General features: G+C 46.3%; 1 protein-coding gene across 5 annotated transcripts in view; it reads left to right on the forward strand.

The window, feature by feature from the left end:
- CNBD2 (cyclic nucleotide binding domain containing 2) overlaps positions 1-25,249 on the forward strand; it is a 70,400-nt gene that overhangs the window by 12,796 nt on the left and 32,355 nt on the right. For 4 of the 5 annotated variants that reach the window (XM_067707992.1, XM_067707994.1, XM_067707995.1 and 1 more), the window contains exons 3-8: positions 3,970-4,107; positions 6,730-6,783; positions 11,265-11,428; positions 15,011-15,167; positions 15,677-15,828; positions 17,731-17,869. In XM_067707992.1, coding sequence (XP_067564093.1) covers positions 3,970-4,107; positions 6,730-6,783; positions 11,265-11,428; positions 15,011-15,167; positions 15,677-15,828; positions 17,731-17,869 — 804 coding nt within the window. Of the gene's footprint in view, positions 1-989; positions 1,041-3,969; positions 4,108-6,729; positions 6,784-11,264; positions 11,429-15,010; positions 15,168-15,676; positions 15,829-17,730; positions 17,870-25,249 lie in introns of those variants that run through there. The other variant, XM_067707996.1, reaches the window with a different exon arrangement.

The following is a 25,249-nucleotide window of genomic DNA, read 5'->3' on the forward strand; positions in this document are numbered from 1 at the left end:
TTCTTCTTGAGTTCTTTACATCTTTTCTCCAGGTAAGGGGGGAAAAACCAGTTCTATCTCTTCTCACCTCTGTAAGTGATTAGTGTCTCATCCCAGGACTGGTGGCCTTTGAATTTAGCAATTTAGAGCCTGAATATTTCTTCCCAGCTGTCCAGCTGTCCTCACTGTATTCAGTACCCTTCCTTGGCTATCAGTCTGGGGGGGCTTAGCTGGATAAGAATGGCACATCAGGCGGTAACTTGAAATCACAGTTTTTCACTGAGGATTCTAGTACAAGAGCAAGATGGGATTTTCAGCTGCCATCTTTGATCTAGTAGAAAAAAGTACTTTATAACCTATATGCTTCACTTTTGGAAGGACCTCAGAGTCCTTGAGTTCCAGTCACCAAATACCTTGTAACACTTGGCACCCCGTTTGGTTGAGGACTTCCAGTTTGCTGAGTGTTCCTGATTTGCTGGTTTAACAAGGTTTATAGGATAGTGCCAGGCACCTGCACTCCAGGCTCATCTGCAGTTTCGAAGCCTCAGAGTGGTCCCCAGGCTGAGGTTTTGGATGTCCTCGCGCCAAGCCCAGAAGCCTCCTCCTTTCTTTAAGCTGGCCCTGTGACTCTGGCTGTCATTTAGCTACTTGAGCCTCAGCCGCATGCGGGGAGCGGGTGTGAAGTCCCTCACCTTATAATAGTTGTGAGGATTAACTAAGATAATACCTCTGAGTGTGCACTAAACGTTAGATTCCCAGATTCCAGTTACTTCCCACTGCCCTCTCTTCCTTCCAGACTCTTCCAGTGTGACATAAGGAGGTTCTGAGAATAGATTTGTTAGAACGAGGCTTCCAGCCACTGTTGGTTGGGGATAAGGAATGGAGAGGAGCTCTTACCTTGCCACTGAGGGAAACTTTGTTTCTAGTATAACTGGATTCTTGGGGAAAGACTTGTGGTCCTACCCTTGAAAAGCAAAGGGGCTGTTGTGCCATTTGCCAGCTCAGGAACCATGAAGAGATATATGGTGTCCCACTCCTGGCAGATCCTGAAGAAGGAATTGGTGAGGAGTGTCAAGGACGCCGGGAGGGAATAGTGGAAGACTGAACAAACAGGTACTTTCAGGAAAGGAGAGGCAGGTGGAGGAGGCGGCCTCGGATAAACGTGGCCACCCTGTACCTTTTGGAGTCACAAAGGAAAGACTGAATTCTGACCCCTGCCCTGTAGCCTACTCTGCCCTTGGCATTGGCTACACTTTGAGCCCCTGAGGACTGCTCTGTACTCACCCTTCTTGCTATTAGGAGAGTCAGAGAGAATAACGCCCAGCATCAGGGTAGAGTAATAGGTTAAACTTAAGGACTCTGGAGCCAGACTTCCTGGGTTTAAATCCCTATCACCTATTAGTCGTGCGGCTAATATTAGTATTAGGCAAGTTACTTGATTTGCTGTGCCTGTTTTCTTTTCTGTAAAGGGTGATGATAGCAGTACCTACTGCACTGATTTGTTATTGAGGATTAAATAAGTCAATACATATAATAGGCTTAGAATAGAGCCTGATAATGGCAAATTGTATTCAATAAATATTAATTTTATTAATAAAGCTTTTCCCCATATTTCCTTTAGATATGTAATTTTTAAAAAATATTATAGTTACAGGTAGAGCACCTCACCATCTCACTCCCTTTCTCCTCACTGGCAACAACTTTCCTGAGATTGATAGGTACCCTTCCTGTCTATATTTTAAAATTTTTATTATATCTGTGTGTATCCATAAGAACCTGCAGTATGCGGCACATTTTAAAAAATGGTGTCATAAATGGCGTCTTATTTCACCTTTTTTCCACTCAAAATTGTGTGAGCTTTACCCCCATTGACACACTCTAGTGCCATGTCCAGTCCCGTGACTCTACCTGATGTATTTTTCTTATTTGTCCCTAAAACGTCTTTTACAGCTTGTTATTATGAACCAGGAGCCAATTAAGGTTCATATTTTCCATTTGTTTGTATGTCTCTCTTTTTTTTTTTTTTTTTTTGCGGTATGCAGACCTCTCACTGTTGTGGCCTCTCCCGTTGCGGAGCACAGGCTCTGGACGCGCAGGCTCAGCGGCCATGGCTCACGGGCCCAGCCGCTCCGCAGCATGTGGGATCTTCCCAGACTGGGGCACGAACCCGTGTCCCCTGCATCGGCAGGCGGACTCTCAACCACTGCGCCACCAGGGAAGCCCATGTCTCTCTTTTTTTAAAAATAAATTTATTTATTTGGCTGTATTGGGTCTTTGTTGTTGTGCGTGGGCTTTCTCTAGTTGCGGCGAGCGAGGGCTGCTCTTCATTGTGGTGCGTGGGCTTCTCATTGTGGTGACTTCTCTTGTGGAGCACAGGCTCTAGGTGTGCAGGCTCAGTAGTTGTGGCTAGCGGACTCTAGAGTGCAGGCTCAGTAGTTGTGGTGCACGGGCTTAGTTTTTCCACGGCATGTGGGATCTTCCCGGACTAGGGCTCAAACCCATGTCCCCTGCATTGGCAGGTGTATTCCCAACAACTGCGCCACCAGGGAAGCCCTGTTTGTATGTCTCTTGAGTATTAGTCTAGAACAGCCCCCTCACTTTGTTTTTTTCCTCATGCAACTGACCTTTATTTTAAATAAATTTATTTATTTATTTCTTATTTATTTTTGGCTGTGTTGGGTCTTCGTTGCTGTGCGCGGGCTTTCTCTAGTTGCAGCGAGTGGGGGCTACTCTTCGTTGCAGCGCGCGGGCTTCTCATTGCCATGGCTTCTCTTGTGGCGGAGCACGGGCTCTAGGTGTGCAGGCTTCAGTAGTTGTGGCATGTGGGCTCTAGAGCTCAGGCTCAGTAGTTGTGGTGCACAGGCTTAGTTGCTCCGCGGCATGTGGGATCTTCCCAGACCAGGGCTCAAACCTGTGTCCCCTGCTTTGGCAGGCGGATTCTTAACCACTGCACCACCAGGGAAGCCCTTGCAACTGACTTTTTGAAGAAACTGGGTTAGCTGACTTGTAGATTGTTTTACATTCTGGATTTGTCTCTTTGGTGTTGAACTTGTTTCCCTGTCCCTTCTATTTACTTGGCAGGTAGAGGGTGACTGCCCTTACTCCTCAATTCATATTGGGATGGAGAGGCTGATTTGTTCTCAGCTCCAATTCCAAATTCCCAGGGAAAAGATAAGATGGCTTATCTTGGATTAGGTGTTATATTAGTTTTCTTTTGACTGCTGTACCACAATTTAGTGGCTTAAAACAGCACACATTGGGACTTCTCTGATGGTCCAGTGGTTGAGACTCCGTGCTTCCAGTGCAGGGGACACAGGTTCGATCCCTGGTTGGGGAATTAATATCTTGCATGCTGCACGGCACGGCCAAAAAATAAATTAAAACAAACAAACAAACAAACACACATTATCTTCTGGAGGCTAGAAGTCTGGCATGGGTTCAAATCCAGGTGTTAGCAGGGCTGTGTTCCTTTCTCTAGGGTGGAGGGAAGAATTCATTTCCTTGACTTTCTGTCTTCTACAGACCACCACATTCCTTGACTCATGGCCCTTTCTCTGCCTTCAAAGCCAGCATTGTTGCATCTCTCTGACCATTCTTCCCTCAGATGCATCTGATTCCATCATGCAGGCTCTTTACATCACCCCTCACGGCGTGCCGTTACTTGTGCACATTATTTTCTGGACCCAAGTGAAGGACTTCACAGTTAACTAAAGCTGTGCTGGTGAATGCTTTAATAGGCTCCTGGGGAGGGATATGCCCCCATTTGTAGTAGTCGCCAGTTTCTGTGGCATAAATACTCCCACCATGGCCAATTTCAAGCTACCAGTATGATTTCAACAGGCTTGAAAACTTCCTAAAGATGTAACTATGGTTCCAGCAACAACACTGCATTTAATCCTATTACATTTCACCTTGTTCACACTATCCAGCCTGCTGTTGACTGTTGAAAACAGACGGTTTCCACAGATCTTGTTTGTTTTGTTTCCACAGGGGCTGTACCAGCTCACCATGGATATCATTAGGATGAACCGAGTGTGTAGAATGTTCCGCCAAGGCCTCAGGGGACTTCGGGAATATCAGATCATTGAGACTGCTCACAGAAAGCACCCTATCTTCTCTTTCTGGGATGTAAGCTGCTGGGCTTAGCAGGTTTATACACAGTTTAAAGGGGTCCAATAAATAGCACCTCACTTCCCAGCCCAAGTTCTGAATCAACTGAGAGAGAAGACAGAGGGTAAAGCAGAAGGGAGACTGAGCTGTCACTTTTATTAATGACAAAACTTATATTGGAGAAGCTGACGGGTGTCATCAAGCCAGAGGGTTACCTAATACTAAACCCCAGAGTTGGACAGCCTTATCGACGACCCCAGTCACAGGCAGTGCTGGACCAAGGCAGGCAATCACTGCAGTAGCAGGGTCTTCTGCCCTACACTCACAGCAGGGAAGGGCAGAGCAGAATGTGGGCTTGGAGGGATGGAGAAGGGGATGATCATGCCCGATTTCTCCTTCCAAATTCACCAAAGAGTTTAAGTCACTCCTTCCCAGTGTGAAAGGAGAGGGGCTAGTAGTGTTCTGCTAGTACAACTCCCTTCACGTAGAGAGAAACATCAAGAGTGGGGAAGAAGCCATCTCCATTCCAAGGGTGATCAAAACAGCCAGAAGAAATCCAGGAGCCACAATGGAGCCAGGATTTCCCGAATACCTACCAACTGTTCATCTTCTCTGCCTTCTTTCCTGTCCCCCCCACCTAGACAAGAAGGGAACGTTTGCAGGGCCTCTCTGGTGACCTTGCTTTCTAGATTTTCTGGAAGGTCCCAATTTCAAATATTTTATCCCAGTGGTAGATCCTGAGCCCCTTTTTGGCTCAGAAAAGTTGATCACCATTCTGTTAACTTGTTCTGGGTCCCCAAGGGTGTCTTCATTACTATCCAGGGCTCCAAAGTTTCCCCAGCCAATAACTAGACAAACCCTGCCCAGATTCCTATTGTGCCAGCCGCGCCTCCCCACTGCATCCAGCGATCGCCTCGAAAATATTTCCCAGAATGGTTTCTGAAGCCTAGCAGCCAAGGAGAGGGGCGTGGAGGGGTGGTGATGGGGAAAGGAAGGTGTCTTAGGTTGGTTTCTAAGGGACCAGCAGCTAATGTAACTGTGTATATGTGGCTGAGCAGGGAGTAGGCACCTGGGGGCAGCTTGAGGGGAAGGGCTTGCCCCATCTAAAGACATTCAAATTCATATATTTTTAAGACATTTTAGTGGCCAAACCAAACAAATCTGCAGCCAGATTCTGCCCTGTTATTGGGCCGTGAGATGAGAAGGGTTGGAGCAGGAGCCTCGTAACCTCAGGAGGGACCTTCTGACTCAGGGTGTCACGCAGTGGTAAAGCGAAGGGCCCTGGAGACCAGGAGTCTGTGGTTACCAGGAGACTTGGGTTGGTGCCTGGGCAGCTGGAAGCTGAAGACCAGAGTCAGGCTTGTCATCACGGGAGTGTGAGGCTAAACCTAACAACATCCTGCTCTGTCAGGATGGCCTTGAGCGGAGCAGAGCTTCTCAGGGACAGCCTATGGGGGTCATATGGCTTCCGGGCAGGGAGCCGGGGGGGTTGGGGCATAGTGTCGGGCAGAGAGAGCCATAGACTGGTTTTCAGTGGAGTATGTGAATCCAGATCTTTCTGAACATCACGTCTTTCTTTCATTGGCCTCTCTGAGAAGCACCACATGGATGTATAAACTATAAATGGAGGGAGGGGACAGGGAACCGAGTGGGCTCTGGGGAAGGATGTGAGGTGTGCCCAGAGAGATGAATGGGGGGTCCTGGTTTGCCCCAGGATGCTGTTCAGGGCCTTGTTTGTCCCTTTCCTCCCCTTCTCCTCCCCCCTACATATCTTTTTCCTCTCTCTCTGCCCCTTTCTCTACCCTTTCCATATCCTCTCTGCATCTGTTAGGAAACAGGGTTGAATTAGTTCATCCCTAAGACCTCTCCTTCCTGGCCATCCTTCAGATGAGGACCATTTCCTCACTGTGTGATTTTTGGGCAACTTCCTTCACCCACTTCAGGTCCTCAGTGGAGCTGCTCAGTAGTACCTGCTTTGTCCTGATGATGAAATGGAATAAGATAAGCCATGCCGGGCTTCCCTGGTGGCGCAGTGGTTGAGAGTCCGCCTGCCGATGCAGGGGACACGGGTTCGTGCCCTGGTCCGGGAGGATCGCACATGCCGCGGAGTGGCTGGGCCCGTGAGCCATGGCCGCTGAACCTGCGCGTCCGGAGCCTGTGCTCTGCAACGGGAGAGGCCACAACAGTGAGAGGCCCGCGTACCGCAAAAAAAAAAACAAAACGATAAGCCATGCCTGGCTCATTATAGGCACTTAATGAAGGTTGGCTTTATTTGTTCCTTCCTCTTTATCCCTCTTTCTTTTCTCTATACTTTCCTTTTTTTTTTTTTTTTTTGCTTCTTTTCTCTCTTCCTTTTCTCTCTCCATCCTTCTTCTCTTTATCCTCCTTTCCCTCTCCCCACCCCTGTCTTTCTCTGCCTCCATAATAATACATTGTCAAGGCTGGGCCCAAGTCTTGTGTGGAGCTGGGGCTTTTGAGCGGGGGTGGACATGAGAGGCCCAGCTGGTAGGAGGTTTCCCAAGGCTTCCTGCCTACCACAGTGGCCCAGGTACGCAGAAGGGTTTCAGTGCAAAATTCTAGAAACAGTCTTGCTGATTCTCCTTCCTCTCCTCAGCCCCCCTTCCTTTTTTTTTCCCCCAGAAAAAGAAACAAGGCCGAATCACATTTGATACTATGGACTTCATTGGAGAGTCGGTATGTATAGACAGCTCTGACCTTGCTGCTGGGATTTTTTTTTTTTCTTGCATCATAGCCCGAAAGAAGCCCTGGGCTGGGTATCAGGATAGCTGGGTTCAGACCAGGTTCTGCCACCAACCCAGTGTGCCACCCTGACCTAGCTACTTAGTTTCCTCACCTATAAAATAGCTGATCTTGGTGATCCCTTTCAGTTCTGGCATCCCAAGACTGTGAGCCTTCCCCCCACCACCACCCAGCCAAACCCCAAACCCATTGTTGCTTTATAGCTGAGCAGAACCAGCACGGGAGGTTCAGGCGACTGTGCTTGGACCAGTGGGAAAACCGTAGAAGGCAAAGGAGAGGCTGTGAGAGCCCCAGACAGAAGAGAAATAATCAGGGTGGTGGGAAAAGCACTGGCCTGTGTCTGAATTCTGGCTCTGCCCGAAACTTTCTGATAGATGCTGGGCACATCTGTCTCTCACCTGTGCTCAGGTGGCCATTCTGAGAAGGGAATGCCTTCATGTCATTTGCACTGTGTGATTTGTTCTCCGAATTTCAAGCATTATCTTCCTGGCTTCTCCCCACCAAATCCTGGATATTAAATTAAAATTTAAAATTTAATTTAAATTTTAAAGGGGCTTCCTTATTTATAGGGAAGATCTGAAGTTCTCACCAATGTAGACCTGACTTGACCCTGGCCTGGAGCAGCCATGCTGGGTTTTCTCTAGGAAAAGCAGGGAGAACAGAGCTTTATAACTGGTACCAGGACCACCTGTGCCACGCTGCTGCCTCCTTCTCCTTTGGAACCAAGGTGTGGCTTCTGCTGACTGCCTACCCTGGGCATAATCTAATTTCTCATGCCGCATTATATATGAAGCACAGTAAAGTCCTCCAAATTCTGAGTTTTCTTCAGTTTTCGAGACCAGCTAGTGTCTGACACTGTGCCCTGAAGGTTACCCAAGTTTCACCCTTCAGACAGGAGAAACTAGGGGTCTCTCTGAGAGCCACAGAGCTCTGGAGATGGAGGCAATTCTGTGCGTAGCAACAGAAGGAGAGAGGCGAGTACAGAGGAAAAGTCCATCATATAGGCAAGGCCTCTCTGCCTTTTGAATGAGTTATCACTGGCTCTGTCTCCAGCACAGAGATGGAGAGTAGAGACCCGATTTAAAAACCTGCCCTTTGAGCGACTGCGAATGGGTACCAGGTTTCTTTCTAGGGTGATTAAAAGGTTCTAAAACCCACTGTGGTGATGTACTACTCTGTGAGTACACTAAAAATTGATCTGTGCACTTTAAATGATGAAATCATTATGTTATGTGAATTACGTCTCGATCAAGCTGATACACACACACACACACACACACACACACACACACACTTATACATATATAAGCTGTCTCTCAGACAACACTGGAAAACTCAACTTCCATATAGTCTACTAATGCTAACCTTCTCAGAAAGAATCCTAAGAATTATAGAGGCTTAGAATCATAGACTCATTTATTATAGCATTTGTGAGACATTGGAAACAATGGGTACATTTCTAAAACATGTTTTAAAAAAAATATTGAGTGAAAAAAAGGCAAGTTGCATAAACGATGTCAGCAGTCTAACATTTATGCAAATAAAAATAAAACAATTCTATACATATTCTGTGGGCACACGTATAAGTATATAATAATATATATAAATGGTTAACTCTGGTGGTGGAGAGCAGGTCTGGGTTACTGGTGACATGGTACAAGGGGATTTTAACTATATATATTGTTCTGATTTTTAATGGAAAATAGTCATGTATTATGTGATTTTCAAAAATTTTATTTATGCATAAGAAAAAGGCAGGAAACAAGAATGCCGCATGTAAATGGCTTGTTCTGGGTGGTAGGATTATGGACAGCCCCTCTTATTTTCCTTTACCCTTCCTGTATGCTAGATGAACACAATGAGGAGATGGCTGGCCTGAAGTGAGTGAGGGTGACAGCGTTGAGAAATGGTGTGTGAGAAACAGGCAGGGCTCTGTTTGAATACTATTCCCTTTTCCCCATTCCAGATATTTTTATGAGCTCCTAAGGTAGGCCTAGATCTGTGTCTGGTGGTGGGGAATACAGACAGCTGTCTGTATCTGCAGGTTCCACATCCGTGGATTCAACTGACCACGGATAGAAAATATTCAGAAAAGAAAAATTCCAGAAAGTTCCAAAAAGCAAAACTTGAATACTGCTTGCAGACAGCAACTAGTTATTGTATTTGCAACTATTTACATAGTATGTACATTGCGTTAGGTATTATAAGTAATCTAGGGATGATTTAAAGTATACAGGAAGATGTGCAAATGCTACAGCATTTTAGATAAGGGACTTGAGCATCTGCAGATTTTGGTATTGGCAGGGGTCTTGGAACCAATCCTTCCTCCCCACCTTGTGGATACTGAAGGACAAGGATAACTGTGCTAGGTTGTGTAACATTCGCACCTTCCCTTAAGGAGCTAATTAGGAGTTAAGGAGATGAAACTTACCCAGGAAGTTAATAACAAACTGTCACTTTTGTAGAAATCCACAGAAGGAGTCTCAAGGGTTAAGGGTGATTAGAAGGATTTCCTGGAGGAATTAGGGCCCTAAGTGGGCCCGAAAAATAAGTTTGGTTCATAGAAGCCAGAGGCATCTGTTTTGCCATAAATAGACCCTATGATAGAAATCCTAATGGGTTATTGATAGTAAGAGAGAGAAAGGAGAAAGATTGGATTCAGACCATAAAAAAGACCAGCACTTCCATAGCCCTTGCTCTGTGCCATGCACATTGTAAGCCCTTGACACGTATTAACCCTGCTATTTGTACGTATCGTTTCTGTTATCATCAGGTAGGGAAACAGGGGCTCCGGGAGAAGAGACTTGTGCCAGGACACACAAATGGGAAGTCGCAGGACAAAGTTCAAACCCAGGCACCTGGCAGCAGAGCGTGTGTGCTTTTAACTGTGCTTCACTGTCTTTCCATCTGTTGTTGTGAAGATCAGAATTCTGCATCATGTCCCACTTTCCTTTTGCTTCTATGACGGTTCCTGTTATGTAAGACTGCCGATGTTCATTCCTTCCTTCCATAAATATGTATTTTGTTGAGTGCCCACTACAGATGAGACATTATTCTAGAGTGGGAAACAAGGTAGATAAGGCCACTATCGTGTTTATATTGGAGCTTATATTCTAGAGCACCTTTGTCCGATGGAACTTTCTGTGACCATGGAAATGTTTAGTAGTCTGCATTATCCAAAACAGTAGCCAGCAGACACATGTAGCTCCTGAACCCTTGTCGTTAGTGTGACTGAGGGGCTTATTTTTTATCTAATTTAATTTAAATTTAAGTAGCCACATGTGGCTGTTGGCTGCCATAGTGGACAGTGCAGTTCTACGTGTGTGTGTGTGTGTGTGTGTGTGTGTGTGTGTGTGTGTGTGTGTGTGTGTGTGTGTGTGTGTGTGTGTGTAGGGTGGGGAAATGACAGATAATATCCACATTAACCAAAAAAGAATAAGGTCATTTCAGAAAGTATTAAATGCTTTGAAGAGAATGATTCATAGCTCACAGAGTGCTGGGAAGGGGGCCTGCTATTTTAGCTCAGATGATGCAGAAGGAACTCCCTGAGGATGTGGCACCATATGAGCTGAGAGCAGAATGAGGAGGAGGAGGCGGCAGCCATATCCATGTGAAAACCCAGGGGAAGAACATTCTGGGCAGAGGAAACAGCCCAAGCAAAGATCTAAAGACAGAAGTGAGCTTGGCATGTGCAAGAGATGGATAGAAGGCTAGAGAATGAGGGGAGAGGCAGGAGGAGAGGTTGGAGGGCAGTAGGCAGGTAGGGAGTCAGACCATGTGGGGCCCCAGGCTGTGGTAGGAGTTAACATTTTCTCCTAAGTGCAACGGGCAGCCAGGGAGGGGTGTTAACAACTCACGGTGCCATTTCCCCGGCAGGTAGGTGTGGTGAGCGAATGGGTAGATCTGCCCGCCCCCTGGTCCACGAGTCCTGGCTGCTGAGGGTTAGCTAAGAGTCTCTGTAGGCTCTCTTTGTTCCTTAGGCTCCCGGAGAACGCTGAGGTATAGGCTGAGGCAGGGGAGGTCTCCCCTGACTGAAGTGTGTCAAAGGGCCCTTGGAACCCAGGGAGCCCCACTATTGACTTGGGGGCGTGGTCAATGAACAGCAGAGGTAGTATGATCAGTAGCTGGGGATACAGGCCTTGGCAGGTAACAAATCTAGGTAATAATCCTGCCTGAATGTCGTCATCTGTCAAAGGGGATAATAATCGTGCGTCGCTTCTTTAGGTAAAGATTCAATGAGACGGCGTGTGTAAGTTGCCTATCCCGATGCCTGGCACACAGGAAGCACTCATTACATGTCAGCCACTATTGTATGGGGAGTGGGCAAGTGTGAAAGAAGGACTGTGGGGAGTTGCCTGCTAGCCCCTGGGGGAAACTGCTGGGCCCTCTGTGTCACTTTGGCTCTCTCTTTCCAGGAGCACTTCCCTCCAAGGGCCATTCAGATCACGCAGAAGAAGCCCGCTTGGAGGACAGAGCGCGAGATCCAGTCCCTCTGTAACCTCCTGCAGGTTCTGGATAGTTACCAGAACTACTCGGAGCCCCTGCAGCTGCTCCTGGCCAAGGTCATGCGCTTTGAACGGTCAGTGAGGGGCACATCCCTTGGCCCCTGGGCTGGGGCTGGGCTGGGCAGGGCAAGAAGGGCCCGGCTGCAAAGGCCACGGCGGGTCTACCAGCCCCTCTGCGGGGTGTCAGCCGTGAGAAACCTTCTGTCACTTCACCTTGGTGCTCACCGTTATGACTGCAGCCCACTGTGTCTCAGCCATTCATTGAGAATCTACCCAGAATTAAGGAGTCACTGAGTCTGGAGAGGATCTGGTTGGAACCTCAGAAAGGATCTAGTCTAATTCCCTCATTTTTCAGATAAGGAAACTGAGGCTCAGGGGGGAAATTAGTCATCCTAGTTCACCCAGAAAATAAGTAGCAGAGCCGAGACTCAAATCCAGGCCCTAAAAGCCAGAAGGGATCACAGATGAGGTACTACATCCAGGTAGGAACAACTAGGGCAAGAGTCTGTGAACTTGGATGAGAAAAAATATTATATCTGTATTTTCATTAACCTCTGAAATTTATAATTTCCTTCAGTCATGAATGTAGGTAACAAACCACTGCATACTATTTATTTATTTGGCTGTGTCAGGTCTTAGTTGTGGCATGCAGGATCTTTCGTTGCAGCGTGCAGGCTTCCCTCTAGTTGTGGCACGCGGGCTTAGTTGCCCTGTGGCATGTGGGATCTTAGTTCCCTGACCAGGAATCGAACCCGCATCCCCTGCATTGGGAGGGGGATTCTTAACCACTGGACCACCTGGGAAGTCCCTGTATAATTTTTTTTATAAATAAAAAAATACAGGTATTATGACATATTCAAGTTGCTGCAGATTTCTCAAAAGATAATTTATATTTATCACGTCTTTGAAATGATGGTAGTTATTAGATCTGCTGCTGGCTCTTGTTTTTCAGTGCCTTAATAAAGAGGCACATATATTGCTATATCACAAACTTGGTTTTTTCTTAACTGTAATTCTAATGTATATTATTTTATACATTTAAAACATTGTTCTGTGAAACCTTCACCAGATTGTCAACTGGTCCGTGACACACACAAAAAGGGACCTTGTAAATCCCTTGTAGTAGAGAAGCCCAAGAGGTACATGTGAAAATAGTTATTTCCAGTGGCCTCAGGGGGGCAGCCTAGCAGAATATTTGAGGTAAGACCTGTCTTGAAATCTAAGATGTAAGGTAACTATAGGTTTGTGCCCTATCTTCCTTCATAGTGGTCACAGTCTAAGACATAACCACAACTAACTACGGATTACAGACGACCCTTTATGACCCACGCAGGGTCTGTTTCACAGGTAATAAGCCAGGAGGAGGTAACCTTCCAGCTAGCTTGGCCAAGGGAGTTTCACAGAAGAGGTGGCATTTGAACAGGTAGATTTGACAAGTGGAGGTGTAGACGGGACATTCCAGGCAGAGGGAACCATCTGCTTTGTTCTAGCCCAGTAAAGAAGAGAGGGAGTCACTGCTGTCTTTTTTTTTTTTTTGGCCTCTCCCGTTGCGGAGCACAGGCTCTGGACGCGCAGGCTCAGCGGCCATGGCTCACGGGCCCAGCCGCTCTGTGGCATGTGGGATCTTCCCGGACCGGGGCACGAACCCCTGTCCCCTGCATCGGCAGGCGGACTCTCAACCACTGCGCCACCAGGGAAGCCCCCACTGCTGTCTTAAAGTAAGATTCTATAGCAGGCAGAATGGCGTCACAGAAAGAAAAAGAGTCACAGGCTTAGAAGCTCTGGAATTTAATGCCCCGTCTGCTGTGTGACCTCAGGCAAGCCACTTAACCTTTCTGAGCCTAGTATCCCCATGAGTGATATAAAGATAATAGTATGAATTTTACAGGCTTTTTGTGAACATCAGGATGTGGTAATTGTTAAAGCCCTCCGCTAGTTGCTGATTACTATTTCTGGGACTGGGAATTAGCAGATTAGATAGAATTCTTCCACTCACAAGCGACAGAAAACCCAGCCTAAGGGAATGCATTGGTGGCTCATGTATCTGAAAGTCCTGGGATAGTTCTCCAGCTTCAGACTCAGCTGGATTCAGGGGCTCAGTGTCATCAGGACCCACGTTTGTGTCTTGTCTCTCTCCATCTCTTGGCACTTTGTCTGCATAAGCAGCTTATGCAAATGCAAATGCAAAGGAGAGTCTCTGTCTGAGACTCTCCCTTCATGGTGGCAAGCTGGCTGCTACAGCCACAGCTCCAAACTTCTAGCTTTCCAGGTTCAGTCCATTGGGAAGGAGAAAATACCTCTTCCCGGTCAAGTCAGAGCCTTGGGATTAGTTCTTTCTGAGCCAGGGTGATCTCACTTGAATCACCAGTGGGTTAGTGATGTTCTGATTGTCTAAGAGTCAAGAAAAGGTGTTTCCCCCAGAGTAAAATCAGGGTGCAGTTGGTGGAAAAAGGTGACCAGGTGCTTGGCAGAGAAAACAACAGATATCTGCTGTATGAGATATCTCTTCACTCCCAAAATGTAGGTTATGGTCTCTGAGGGTCTACCCTGGAATGAAGGCTGGCCTGTGCTCTCTCGTCCCCGAAGTGTTACTTCCTGGCTGAATATGCTTGCCTTCTCCCATCTAGTCACTGCCATCTGGGCTGTTGCCTCTTTCGTCTATTGATAAAGCCTCTGGTTTGTACATTGTCCTGTCTGTTGGAGCTTACTGTTCTTTCTTTGAATATGCCAGGCCTCCAGCCATCTCTATGCTTTTGGACATGGTGGTCCCTCTGCCTACGACACTCTTCCATCTCTCTGGCCACCTGGATGACTCTAGCCACCATCCTAGGGCCTTCTCTGGCCTTCCTAAACTGGTTTAAGTGCCCTTTCTCTCTGCTTCTGAATTAGCCTGTGCCTTACCTCTTTTAAAGCATTTTTAAACCTTATTTACTTCTTGTATTTGACCATAATTTTGAGAACAAAATTTGTATTTTTTATCACTACACCTGTTAGACACCATTGGTATTTGTCTAACTTACTGAATGAATGAAGTAAATAAATACTAAAAGAAGTGAGATTTGATTTGAACTTGCATTTGAAATACAGAAACTATCCTCCTCTGAGCTTAAGAACTGTTAGTTTGCTCTGAACCTGGGTACCTTTGCCCTAAAGGTTCCCAGTTGGATAGTGAGCTATTAGGGATCGTAATAAGATCATTTATCCATCTCTTTCTACGTATGCTCATCTGCATTTTACAGACAAGAGTAACTGAGGCTCAGAGAGGGGATATGAGTTGCCTAGTGTCCCACAGCTAAGGGCAAAACCAGGATTTGGATCCTGGTCTGACTCTAAAGCCAGTGCTCATATCATTTAGCTACTCATCCATTGCTTCCAGCATTTGTTCATTCATTTATTCAACAACTGTTCATTGCCTAAGCAGACTGACAAAGGCTCTGCTCTCCGGCAGCTTCCTCTAATGGAGGTGGGCGGCTGGACAAATGTTAGTGAAGGGGTCAAGCTTGGTGGGGATGGGGCTGGGCTGTTCTGAGGTCCCTTCTAGTCCCAGTCTGTGCTTTCATACTCCAGAGCAGAGAGCACGGCCCGTCCAGATCTCCTCCCCCTAGGGACCAGACTCTGTGTTGCTACCAGGTCAGCTGGCCATGGTCTTTTCCCAGGTTTGGTCGCAGGCGTGTGATCATCAGGAAGGGCCAGAGGGCCAACAGCTTTTATTTTATCTACCTGGGCACGGTGGCCGTGACCGAGGACGAAGGTGGCAGCAGTGCCTTCCTGGACCCCCACCCGACGTTGCTGCAAAAGGGCGGCTCTTTTGGGGTGAGCACGGGGGACGGGTCTGCGTTCCTGGGGGGGGGTTCGTGGTGTGACAGGACTCCTGCTACAACCTCTAGGCCAGGCCCAGCCCTGCCTTTCACTCTGTGCAGTCACTGCGCTGTTGTGGGTCACAGAGCCCTTACCTGTCAAATGCTGATCGAGCTGGAGCCAGTGATGTCCAAGTCCCACCACTTCGTCTGTGATGTTTAAGGAGTATGCTCCCTCTACAACCCCCTAGAGGTGCAGTGACTCCTCAGCAAGGCCTCTCCAGCTTCCTTTCTCTGCCCTGGTCAAGCCAGTTGCCTCTTTTTCCACAGGCAGCATATTAAGAGGGAGGGGCGTGGGCCCATAGAAGCAGGGAGTGAGCAGGGGCACAGGACGGTCCAGGGAACCTGCAGTCTGGGGAGGAGAGATTTCTCAGGGGAGATGCAAGCAGGGAAGAGGTGGTCAGGGCTGCGGGCAGAACGCCAGGGGTGACCTCTCACTTCCCTTTGCCCCTGTCTACCCAACAGGAAATGGGCTTTCTAACTTCTTCAGTGAGGAGGGCCACCGTGGTCTGTATGGAAGAAACAGAGTTCTTGGTTGTTGACAGAGAGGATTTCCTTGCTAATAAACTGGACCAAGAAGTTAAAAAGGATGCTCAGCATCGGTTTGAATTTTTTAGGTAACTCCACCAGCCAGCGTCTTCCCCCTGTGTGTCTATTAGGTGCCTTTGTCCTAGACCCAGTGGGGAACACTAGGTGCTGTTCTCTCTGCTTGAAATGCTCTTTGGTACCCACCTCCCACCCAACTTCTCCATCTAGCAAACTCCTAACATACCTTCAGGTCACAGTTCAAATATCCCTTCCTTATGGGATAGTAACAACAGGATAGCTAACATGCATTGAGCACTTGCTGGGCCAGGCAGGATGCTCAGCCCTTTGTACCACCCGTTATATCTAATCTCACATTCAACCCATGATGTTCTTTCTCTTTTTCTCCCCAGTTTACAGTGAGGGAAGCAAGGCTCAGGATGGTGATGTGTCCAGAATGCCTGATTCAGAGTCTCTGGGCTTCACCACCCCGCCTCACTAACCAAGCCCACCTACCCTCACTCCAGAATAGAGAGGGTGCCCCCTCAGTGCTTCTACCCTGTGTTTCTGTAAAGCCCCATCCAAACTGTAATTCTTGAGCATATAATACTTTCTTTACAGTTTATTTGTGCCATCAGACAGTAAGCAGCTCAGTGGCAAGGGCAGACCTGCCTTTTTCACCATCATCATCCCTGTGTTATCACAGTGCCAGGAGCATGCAGGTGCTCATTTAATTATCTTTAGTTACTTGCCTTGAGGAAAAGAGTGAAAATCAAATGGAGCATCTGCACTGGCACTGAGAATACAGGTTGTAGGGTTGCAGGGCCATAGAGAAGCGTGTTGAGCAGAGGGGTGGGCTGGAACTGAGAGAAAGCCATCTGCATGAAGGGGCTGCAGCCCGAAAAGGGAGGGACTCGGTTCTGAAGGGAGGGGCAGTTCATTTTTTATACAGTGGAAGAAAAATAGGACCGTGTTCTAATCTCAACTCTTAGGCTTATCCACCATGGGACCCTAGATAGGTCACTTCACTTCTCTGGGCTTTAGTCTCCTGCGCAGTAAAATGGGGATAACAATTCCTCTCTCCCGAGGTCATTGTAAGAATCAAATGAGGTGATCGTGGGAAGTGCGTGGCTCAGTCTTGGTCCAGGAGGTGCTCCTTCTGTGGTGGCCCTGTTTTCCTCCTGTGTTTCCAGACCCTTCTCCTCCTTGGGCATGGCACTGACCCTGTTCCCCTTTGATGCCCTGGACAGAACTCGGTGCTCCCTCGCCTAGGTTGAGGCCTGAATCACTCGAGTTCAGAGCTCATAATCTGTTGGAGCTGAGAAGATCTAAGATGATTTTTGTTGGCAGCCCCGCGGGGCCACCTGCGAGGGAAGGGAAGCCCATGATCAGCGGTGTATGAGATTCAAGATCGCGGAAGGGGTGGTCACTGCCGGGTGGGCCTTTCACCACAGGGCACAAACAGGCCAAAAGAGGAGAGTCCAGACTTCCCCCATTCCCAGGCCCAGGGCTGAGGATTTGAAGCCAATAGGCTGGAGGAGACAGGGGTTGGAATGAGCTGCCCAAACCAAAGGTAGGGCCTGGACTGCTGGGCTGGGGGACAGGATAACCAGTGAGCTGAAGTGAGGAACTGTTGGGTGCTCCTTGGAATGGGAGTAGCTCAGTGGTAACAAGGTTGGCGGGGGATTCAGCCGGGAGAAGCTCCTGGAGGGAGGAGCGGAAGTGAAAGAAGCAGAGCTCCGATCACCCCGGGTGCGTCTGAGGCGCAGTGAGGGGAGCAGCTGAAGGGCAGGGCCTTGAGAAGAGGGCAGGGGAGCAAAGGACAAGTGACAGGAGACCGGTTTCAGGCTAGGCTAGCGAGCAGGGTGGGCGTGAAATCTTCCGCCTCAGGCCTTTGCAAGAGCAGGAGAACATATTCCTTTTCTGGAAATTGCTAAGTGCTGAGCCCCCTTGGTGACGGAGGGCGATGAAGTCTAACAGGCTTTTCCCCTCAGGAAGATGGATCTGTTTCACTCCTGGTCCGATGAGAAGCTCTGGAAGCTCGTAATGCTGGGGAAGATAGAGAAGTTCTCATATGGGCAGCTGATCTCAAAGGACTTTGTAGAATCGTCCTCCATCGTGTTTGTGTGTAAGGTAAGAGGTCTGGGGTGGGGTGGTGAAGCTGGGAAGAGCGTGCCTAATCTAATGTCCCGTAGTCAGGTGACCGGCAGAGCCCTGGTCTTCAACACGTCTTTTTCTGAGCGCCCATATCCTACTTAAAAAGGCAAAGGAGTGTCCATTGACAGGTGAATGGATAAAGAAGATGTGGCACATATATACAATGGAATATTACTCAGCCATAAAGAGAAACAAAACTGAGTTGTTTGTAGTGAGGTGAATGGACCTAGAGACTGTCATACAGAGTGAAGTCAGAAAGAGAAAAATAAATACCGTATGCTAACACATATATATGGAATCTAAAAAAAAAAAATGATGAACCTAGGGGCAGGACAGGAATAAAGAGGCAGATGTAGATAATGGACTTGAAAACACAGGGAGGGGGAAGGGAAAGCTGGGACGAAGTGAGAGAGTGGCATGGACATATATACACTACCAAATGTAAAGTAGAGAGCGAGTGGGAAGCAGCTGCACAGCACAGGGAGATCAGCAGTGCTTTGTGACCACCTAGAGGGGTGGGATAGGGAGGGTGGGAGGGAGGGAGATGCAAGAGGGAGGGGATATGGGGTTATAGTATGCATATAGCTGATCCACTTTGTTATATAGCAGAAACTAACACACCATTGTAAAGCAATTATACTCCAATAAAGATGTTAAAAAAAAAAAAAGACAAAGGACACACTTTGGCCTCCCTCCCTCAGAGGGTTGCTGTGAACGTTAAGATATAGCTGTTATATTACAAAGAGGGCAGGTGTGGGGAGGGTACCCCCTTCTTCAGCTCATATACATGTTTATTTACAAACAGATACATATTTAAATTATGCATTTGGCTCTTGAATTTTGATGATGCCAGGTCACTTATTTATTTATTTATTATTTCTTTTTGGCTGCATTGGGTCTTCGTTGCTGAGCATGGGCTTTCTCTACTTGCGGCAAGTGGGGGCAACTCTTTGTTGCAGTGCATGGGCTTCTCATTGCGGTGGCTTCTCTTGTTGTGGAGCACGGGCTCTAGGCGCGCGGGCTTCAGTAGCTGTGGCACTCGGGGTCAGTAGTTGTGGCTCGCAGGCTCTAGAGCGCAGGCTCAGTAGTTGTGGCGCACGGGCTTAGTTGCTCCGTGGCATGTGGGATCTTCCCAGGCCAGGGCTCGAACCCATGTCCCCTGCATTGGCAGGCGGATTCTTAACCACTGCGCCACCAGGGAGATTTCCAGATCACTTTTTATAATTATAATCTCTAAATTGTAAAAGTAATACGACCACATTATACAACTTTCCAGGAAGAGGGACAAATGAACTCATCACCACAGAATAGATTTCCAAAATTGAAATTACTTAGCATCACCATTTTTATGACTCTTGGAACAAACTGCTTTTCACAAGGAGGGATCCACTTTCTCTAGCTCCCAGCAACACACAACTTTGCCAGTGCCACCAACCTCTGCCATCATTCTTTCAAAAGTTTTTAAATTTAATATGTGGCAATTACTGCCTCACTGAGGATTTAGCTTATGGTTTTTTCTGATTACTAGTGAGATTAATCATGTTTGTTTACTATCTGAATTTTGTGTTTTGTGAATTGCTTTATGTCCTTTGCCCCCTGCTCTGTAGGTTGATAATGAAAAGAAAATTTAAGGAGGTTGATATTGTCATTATTCCCATTTTACAGAGGTGGAAAGGAAGGTTAGGTGGCTTGTTCAAGATCACGCAGTTGATGAGGGGCAGAGGCAGGGTTCGACCCAGGTCTGTCTGACCCCAAAGCTCTTCTTCCCAGAAGCTGGGACTTGGGATTTGAGTTGACCTTTCCATCAATTGTTGACCCTGCTCGAATCCTAAGTAGTTCATCATCATCATCATCATAAGAGTCACTATTTTTTTTTGAAGCTCTTTGCTCCTGTGCTAGGAGTGCTACTAACATCATTAATCTTTTTTTGTTTATTTTGGAATAGGTAGTACTTCACATGGTTCAAAATTCAAAACGCTCACAAGAGTGATGTCTCCCTCCCCTCTCTCTCTCCCAGAGTATCCCTCCCCAGGGACCACCACCAGCACCAGTTTCTATGTCTCTGTCCTCCACATGTTCTCCCTCTATACAGGCAAATGCGTGTGTATATGTTTTTTCCTTCTTTTTCATAAGTGGTGTCATCCTATACAGACTGTTCTGCACTTTGTTGTTTCATTTAAGAGTATTTCTGTAGGTCGTTCCATGTCAGTACATAAAGAACTCATTCATTCTCTTTTACCACTCATGAGTATTTTACTGTACGGTTGTGCTTTATTTTTTTATATATTTATTGGAGTATAATTGCTTTACAATGTTGTGTTAGTTTCTGCTGTACAGCAAAATAAATCAGCTATATGTATACATATATCCCCATATCCCCTCCCTCTTGTGTCTCCCTCCCACCCTCCCTATCCCACCCCTCTAGGTCATCACAAAGCATCGAGCTGATCTCCCTGTGCTGTGCTATGCAGCAGCTTCACACTAGCCATCCATTTTACATTTGGTAGTGTATATATGTCAATGCTACGCTCTCACTTTGTCCCCGCTTCCCCTTCCCCCTCGGTGTCCTCAAGACCATTCTCTACATCTGCGTCTTTATTCCTGCCCTGCCACTAGGTTCATCAGTACTGTTTTTTTAGATTCCATATGTATGGTTGTACTTTAACCAGTTCCCTAATTGATGGATATTTAGGTTATCTCAACGTTTGCTATTTCAAACAGTGCTTTGATGAATAACTGTGCACCTAGTACCATTCTACCATAAATCTTCACTGTAGCTCTACCAGGAAGATATTATTATTCCAAGTTTGCAGATGAAGAAGTTGAAGCTAAGATGCCTTAAGAAAGGCCACGTAGCTAGTAAGTGGCAGAGCCAGAATTCTGCCCCAAGACTCCCATATTTAATATCTCCTGTATACCTGTTGCCTACATGTTAAGCCACCACAGACATTTGCCAAGTTTTTGCCAAGATCATGACACAGTGGCCCAGGCTCTGGAGGGATACAAAGGTGGAAAAGATTGGTTTTCTGGGGCTTCCCTGGTGGCACAGTGGTTAGAATCTGCCTGCCAATGCAGGGGACATGGGTTCGAGCCCTGGTCCATGAAGATCCCACATGCCATGGAGCAGTTAGCCCGTGCACCACAACTACTGAGCCTGTGCTCTAGAGCCCGCGAGCCACAACTACTGAGCCCGAGTGCTACAACTACTGAAGCCCGCGCGCCTAGAGCCTGTGCTCTGCAACAGGAGAAGCCACCGCAATGAGAAGCCCATGCACCGCAACAAAGAGTAGTCCCCACTTGCCGCAACTAGAGGAAAGCCCATGCGCAGCAACGAAGACCCAACGCAGCCAAAAATAAAATAAATTTATATATTAAAAAAAAGAGAAAAGATTGGTTCTCTCTCCTTATATATCTTCTCCACTAGATTCTGAGTGTAGACAAAGTTGTCAATGCCGACTACCAAGTGATTAGTACAAACTCTGTGAATTACAAGAATTCAGGATGGGGAACTCTCGAAAGGCTGAAGGCTCCAAGGAGGGCTTCCTGGAGGACGTGAGGTGGGAGATGAGCATTGAAGTATTGGGCCCTTAGACAAAAGTAGGGGGCAAGATTTGTTGTGTGCTGGAGCTGGCTCTTCCTGGCCTGAGAGAGCTGATTGTTAAGTTCTCAGGAATTTTGCAAGTCAGTACACATGATAATTATTAAAAATTAAATTATATAAACCTACAATTAACTATTGAAAACAAGGGTAATAACTACTGAAAAACTTATCATTTCCTGGATTTATTGCATTTTACTATTATCTATGCGCTTGAAGTTACTTTTGCCCATCGTATCCATATGGTGGAAATCTCTACCATTGTGCACATCTCTTCTCAGTTCCACGTGCAGTGACTTCCCATTGGTAGCTGAAAATCGACCATGGTGGGAGTATGTACACACACAATGGAAATAGGCAGACGCTCTAAGTCAGGTCTTGATTTATGGCTTTGCTTATTGTCTTAAGAAAGCTATAGAGAAAATGTTTATAATGCAGATTAAATTTCAAAGTGGGCTGGGTCTGTAGCCATTACATTGTAAAGAGCAGAAAATTAAGGAAATGTTTTCCAATATTTAAAAATGACTCATCATAGATTCATCATAGAAGTTATATAATTGATGAACAGGTGAAGTTCTGATAGACATAGTGTTAAAGCTAAAAGAGGTTTTAATTTAATGAATATACTTTATAAGAGGGTGAGAAATAGTTTACCAGTAGAGTACAAGTCAGACTTAATAATATTAAATTTATAGATTGGGATGCAAATTCATTTGTCAAATTATGGTTGAATTGTGACTATAGACTAGCCACTGATATGAGTTCAGCCAAAGTCAATAAAAGCATTCTGTGAGAATCGATTGGCTATACGGAATTTCCAATAAGAGTGTGGTATATTTTATTATTATTTATAAATTGTGTGTAACACACCCTTCATAACAGTAAAATGTATAGACATGCATACATTTTACCCAAGAGCCGGTTGTTTCAGCATCACCAGGGATGTGTTTGTGTTGTGATTTTTGGGTTCAGTCCCAGAGAACAGTCAAGTCTAGCTAATGCAAGCAGGAAGGGATTTACTGCAGGATGTTAAATGGCTAACAGACTTACTGGTGAGGGGAGACCTGAAGAAACAGGCTCGACTGAAAATGACTCCCAAACGACTCCAAATCAGAGTTCAGAACTGGACTGTCACTGGTGCTGCTGCTTCTGCCAAGTTCAGGAAGCCACCGTCTCCACTAGCAAAGTGGATGTCCCACAGTTCCAAAACCAAGCCTTGCCCAGGTGTACTGGATTGGTGGAACCCAAATCACATCCAGAGCCTTAGTTTCAAGGTACCTTGCGAAATGTAGTGTTTGGTTTCCAGCCTCTACACACTAACACTAAAAGGGGATTGGATGCACAGGATCTGACCCAGAGGAGGGCGAGGATGAGGATGAGACCCTTGCCAGTGGAGGGGGGAAGAGTTTGATAAGTTTGGAGAATCCTGATGGTCATGTGAGGAGAGGTGGGAGAAAGCCTAGAAGAGAAACTGGTGGTGGAGAGCCCTGAAGGCCAACCTGAATAATTGGCCATTCTTTCTCCCCCTGATATCTGCTTCCTCTTTCCTAAAATATTGGGGTGATTGCCTCCAAAGCCAAGAATGCCATGTGTCTGCAAATTTAACTCTAAGCTCTTTTGATACTGTATAACCAGAAAAGATGGAGGAGATGAGCAGTAAGGGATATAAATTCAAGACTTTCTTTACTCAGTATGATGGTTACATCCTGACCAGCAGAATGTTCTTAATCTGGTTTAGCCTTCATTTCTTTATCTGTAAAATGGGACTGTGTGCTTACTTCATGAAGTCTGTGAGGATGAGATTAGCTCAGCACATGCTCACTCACCTCAGTCACCCTCTAACCCAGTGGTTCTCAAAGTTTTGTTGCTGGACCAGCAGCGACACCTGGGAACTCATTAGAAATGCAAATTCTCGGGCCCACCCAAGAGCTATTAAACCCAAAACTCTGGGAGAAGGGGCTCAGTAATCTGTGTTCTGACAACACTGACATCTGCTTCTGGGTGGTTCTGATGTGCACTAAAGGTGGAGGACCCCTGATCTAAGGGAAGAGTTTTCAAATTTTGGTAAGCATGGCAGAGTCCTGCCTCACCCCAGAAATTCTGCTTCATTAACTCTGGAAATCTGCATCTGAATAAGCGCCACAGGTGATTTCTAATGCTTGAACTTATTCTGAGAAAAATAATACAGATGTCACAAAGTGACAGCAGGTAGAGAGCCTCTTGCCTAGCAGATGAGTTGGTTTATCCCTTGTAGTGTTTTGCTAAAACCTGATTTAATTGTTAATGCGAAGATTCTATATAAAAGTTCTGATTTCTGGCTTCTTTTGAATATTCAGAAGATCAGGCTATGTTCTGGTGTGGCTCCTCTGGCTGGAGTTGAAGTGCACCTGCCACCTCTAAAGGGACTGTTCTTTTTTTCTCATTTTAATTTCCCACCTGACCAGCTGCTTAAATGTTCATCTGCTAAAAACAGTTGTCCCGACTCCTGTAGTTTACTGATATTGCCACTAGAGGGAGAAATCAGCATCGGGTGGCTGTGCGTCGTTGGGGTCGTGGCAAAGTTGGAGAACATGATTTCTGCTAGCATTGCAAACATAATTAATGCCCATAATCAACTCATTTTGAACAGTTTATCACTTGGGACCACATGGTGAAATTGTTTTTTCCACAGATACAGATGCGATTAAAGACACATGAGAGTCTTTCCAGAGAGAACTGCTCATGTGTGTTTCTCCAGTACCTGCAGTTCCTGGTGGATAAATGTTTGTTGAATGAATGTTGAAAAAAGCTCCCAGCACAATGCCTGGAATATAATAAGGGCTTATTAAATGTTTGATCTCTTCTTCTCCTTCCTGTTCAGCAGTAATCTATCTTGAACCTTAACCCTTTATAACGTGTCTTTTAGAATTCCTACTTAAAAAGATTAAGATTTTATAAAGTATGAAATGCATAAGAAAAATGACGTATCTTTCTTGCCTCTCAGATTAGAAAATATTAAAAGGGTTGTGAAAATCCAGTTGTCAATGTACTACAAAGATGTATTACAACAGGTTCTGTTATGCACTGTTGGACAGAGTGTAAACTTATCTAACATTTCCAGGGGCTTTCCTGGTGGCTCAGTGGTTAAGAATCCGCCTGCCAATGCAGGGGACACCGGTTCGAGCCCTGGTCCAGGAAGATCCCACATGCCACGGAGCAACTAAGCCCGTGCACCACAACTACTGAGCCCACGTGCCGCAACTACTGAAGCCCGCGTGCCTAGAGCCCACGCTCTGCAACAAGAGAAGCCACCGCAATGAGAAGCCCGCGCACCACAGCAAAGAGTATCCCCTGCTCACCGCAACTAGAGAAAGCCCACATGTAGCAATGAAGACCCAATGCACCAAAAAATAAATAAATAAAATAAGTAAATTTATTTAAAAAGAAAACAACTTATCTAACATTTCTGGAGGGCTGTTTGGAAATATGTATCAAAATTTAAAACATGCATAATACCTTTAGGAATGAATCCCAAGGAGACAGTCAAGCATAGGTATCGTATTAGGATAAACTGGATTAAGCCACAATTATTTTTAAAATCCTCAGATCTCAGTGGATTGACAAAATATATTCCTTCCTCCCACTACCTGATCATAGCAGGTCAGCAGGAAGCCTTACTCCTCATGTCACATGGAGACATGGGCCCTTCTTGACCCATGATTCAATGATCAGTAAAACAGGAGAAGGTAATATTGAGAGTCAAGTGATGGCTTTTATTT

Source organism: Pseudorca crassidens, chromosome 15, assembly GCF_039906515.1.
Source record: "Pseudorca crassidens isolate mPseCra1 chromosome 15, mPseCra1.hap1, whole genome shotgun sequence".
Lineage (NCBI taxonomy): Eukaryota > Metazoa > Chordata > Mammalia > Artiodactyla > Delphinidae > Pseudorca > Pseudorca crassidens.